At 40.5% G+C, this 3538-nt stretch overlaps 1 protein-coding gene across 1 annotated transcript; it reads left to right on the top strand.

Moving 5' to 3' along the window:
• Nucleotides 1–332: 332 nt before the first annotated feature.
• On the top strand, nt 333–3332 carry neurod1 (neuronal differentiation 1). Its single transcript, XM_010880102.5, has 2 exons — nt 333–504; nt 1117–3332. The coding sequence occupies exon 2, from the start codon at nt 1126–1128 to the stop codon at nt 2185–2187; it is 1062 nt and encodes a 353-aa protein (XP_010878404.1). The 5' UTR covers nt 333–504; nt 1117–1125; the 3' UTR covers nt 2188–3332.
• Nucleotides 3333–3538: the final 206 nt, after the last annotated feature.

Here is a 3538-nt window from a genome sequence, read left to right as displayed (position 1 = left end):
TGTAAAGAGGACACGAAGGGGATGAGTTGGGCTGGAGTAGGCTAGTATTGGGCCTAATGATTGAATATGTCTTATATGCTCGAAAGGGTTCATCCATCCTGCGGGTCCACACAGGTCCACGGAGTCCCTAACTGGCGACAGATGGCCACTTTCTTTTGGCCACAAAGGAGCGGAATACCGAGCGCTGGCGAATACAAATGGAACCATGTCACGTGACGCTTGGGGCCGTTTTTGCCTGACGTAGCTGGACCATATGGCGCGTGCCGGGAGTAAGGCCTGGGGTGGGTGGAGCCTGTTCCTGACAGTCATTGGGTGAAGCGATAGTGATGGTATATGGATAGAGCCATACAGACATGTTGATCTCTCTTTCCTAGTCACTCGCAGCATCAGCAGCAGCACTATATAACCCGGGCATCGGTCGGCAAAGCTATTACAATTCATTCACCGGACCTAACACTTCAAGAGGGGCATGCCAGAGTCATAAGATCATTCTGCAAAACATAGGTATTTATTTATCAATATTATAATATAATAACTTATTTTTGCACAGGTTTTGGATGAAAGTAATTGCATGGAATGTGCGTGATGTGATGTATCAATTACAGTGACATTCAGCGCAGTTATTCAGCAGTTAAATAATTTCTGAATAGGCTTGAATTATTAATTGACACAAACCTGCGCAAATGAGAGGTGTGACCATGTGTCACCTGTTACAGAAAGGAAACAGGTATTCAGATATTCTGATTGAACTCACCCAAGACATTTCAAAGAAACAATTGGAAAACACATTTTGATCAAATTGCGCACTGACATTATGTCAAGTTATATGATTGAATAATGTCTTTATTATGCTTCCATGTTGTTTTTGGTTATAGTCACAAAGCCTAATAATAATTGATATTTTAAACATAATTTTGGTTCAGATGAAGATAGCCTAAACATTTGTTGGACATGAGTAGCTTACTGCACCTATACCAAAATGTTGCTTACTGTGTGATTTAATAGAACATTTGAATAAACAAGAAATACAGTTTCCCAAAATGTTATGAAAGGTAATAGATGAATACCAAACGATGGTTTTGTGTGTATGCTCATGATTGTCTGTTGTTTTGGCAGATCTTCAATATGACTAAATCCTACACGGAAGAAACCATGATGTCATCAGACCCCCAGGAATCTGCGACCTGGACTGACGAGTGTCCGGGGTCCCAGGACGAACAAGACACGGAGAAGAAAAACGGCGCGCTTGATTCCATGCACGGGGATCTGGATGAGGATGAGGAGGATGGATTCAACAGACTGGATGAGGATGATGATGAGGAAGATGAGGAAGAGGAGGGTGACGATCAAAAGCCTAAACGTCGTGGACCAAAAAAGAAGAAAATGACAAAAGCCAGAATGCAGAGGTTTAAGATGAGGCGCCAAAAGGCAAATGCGCGCGAGAGGAATCGTATGCATGGACTCAACGACGCTCTCGAGAGTTTGCGTAAAGTTGTTCCATGTTACTCCAAAACCCAAAAGCTCTCCAAAATCGAGACACTCCGTCTGGCTAAAAACTACATTTGGGCCCTGTCAGAGATCCTGCGGTCGGGTAAGAGCCCAGACCTAATGTCATTTGTACAGGCCCTGTGTAAGGGCTTGTCTCAGCCCACTACTAACCTAGTGGCTGGTTGTCTGCAACTCAACCCCAGAACTTTCCTTCCTGAGCAGACACAGGAGATACAGTCTCATATGCAACCAGCAAGTGCTTCCTTCGCTGCACATACATACTCCTACCAGACACCTGGTCTTCCCAGCCCTCCATATGGTACAATGGACAGCTCTCACATCTTTCACGTGAAGCCCCATTCATACGGAAGCGCGCTCGAGCCGTTCTTTGAGACTGCGCTACCGCTTACAGACTGCACTAGTCCATCTTTTGACGGACCTTTAAGCCCACCTTTGAGTGTCAACGGAAACTTTTCCTTCAAGCACGAGCCTTCGTCAGAGTTCGAAAAGAACTATGCCTTCACCATGCACTACCAGGCTGCGGCGGGACTGGCGGGTCCACCGGGACACGCGCCTCTTTACGCAAGTTCTGCGCCAAGGTGTGAGATACCTATGGAAAACATTATGTCGTACGAAGGACACACTCATCACGAGAGAGTCATGAATGCTCAGCTTAACGCTATATTTCATGATTCGTGAATATATCAGGCTAAAACGTAATCAAAGACTGACAACCGTGCGTCATGATGTGGCATTCTCGTGCCACACTGATGCAAAAGAGCAATTATTATTTGCTTGATCCTATTATGTATGTATTTATTGTTGTTACTGCCTTTAGGAGAATTGTGCGAATGCATTGCATATTCATATGTATTGTATTCTATATCGCTTCAGCATTATGGTATAGGTCACATTGTGGAAAATAGTTGTGACCATGCTCAGAATGTGTTGGTTATCTATGTTACAAAATCCCAAGCAATAATTTGGAAAACTATGCAATTTTAAACGAATACTTGGGCCACTAAAAATATAAAGATTTCTATATTTTTCAACTAGCATTTTACAAGTGATCTATCCTATCCCCAACTGAATTATTTTGTTGTGATTTTGTACAGAATTATGGATTACTTTTTTTATAAAGTCTAGTTCTTTCATTTCACGCAGGTCAATGTTATTAATGTTTTATAAAATATAATTGTTATGTTTATATGACACTATCGTTCTATTAAAAAAAGATGTATACTGAAGCAAGTGCTTATATAAATCAGTTGCCTTAGCAATTATTAACTGCAAATCATGCACAATTTTGTTTATTGAATTTCGCCTGAAACGTTTTGATAACCTATTAACAATGTTTATGTCGTTTAAAAGGTGAACAATACACAGGGGCCTATTACTTGCGAAAGGCTTGATTGTGTAAACCTAGGGACTATCCTGGAAATAGCCGTTGTGTGAACTAATTTAATTTCAAAACTTAACATTGAGGCGTGCATGGGCCCAGTTCAAACAAATTATGAGTGTAGCACATTTTGCAACATACCGCGCTCATCATTGCGCGATTGCATGCCTGTTCGAATCATTGCAAAAGAAACATTTACAGCGTAATGCTCAAATTCAATATGACTGTATATTGTTTGTAAGTAATTTTATATTTTAGGATGTTTTCAGGACTCATAGGGACTGGATGCCATTGAGCTATACTCATGTTGCTTCTTTACATTTTGTTTTTAGGCATAAAATATTTTCCAATGTGATTAACATGTACGTAATTCCACTGAGATAAATGTATATCTCATGAGGCGCACTCAATTATTTGTAGAATAAAGTAAATAAGTTGCCTACCATTTCTTTATTTATTTTCTGGATCTATTAACAATTTCGGATCTACAAGAAATTGTTACTTTTAGGACTGATATCGCAGACAATATTTTTTCCAAATGATCAATACAATCTCTGAACATGGGTTTTCGTGCAATTTTACGCACGACAGAGAGTGATTATTTCTCTTGGGGCAATTAAATCATTATTTCCTATATGGTCCTGAGCTATA

Source organism: Esox lucius, chromosome 16, assembly GCF_011004845.1.
Source record: "Esox lucius isolate fEsoLuc1 chromosome 16, fEsoLuc1.pri, whole genome shotgun sequence".
Lineage (NCBI taxonomy): Eukaryota > Metazoa > Chordata > Actinopteri > Esociformes > Esocidae > Esox > Esox lucius.
The sequence above is the reverse complement of the archived record's forward strand: the minus strand, read 5'-3'. Positions and strand labels throughout refer to the sequence as shown.

What these genes read in the sequence shown, in the direction of transcription:
- neurod1 (XM_010880102.5), top strand. Translation starts at nt 1,126, where the DNA reads ATGACTAAATCCTACACGGAAGAAACCATGATGTCATCAGACCCCCAG.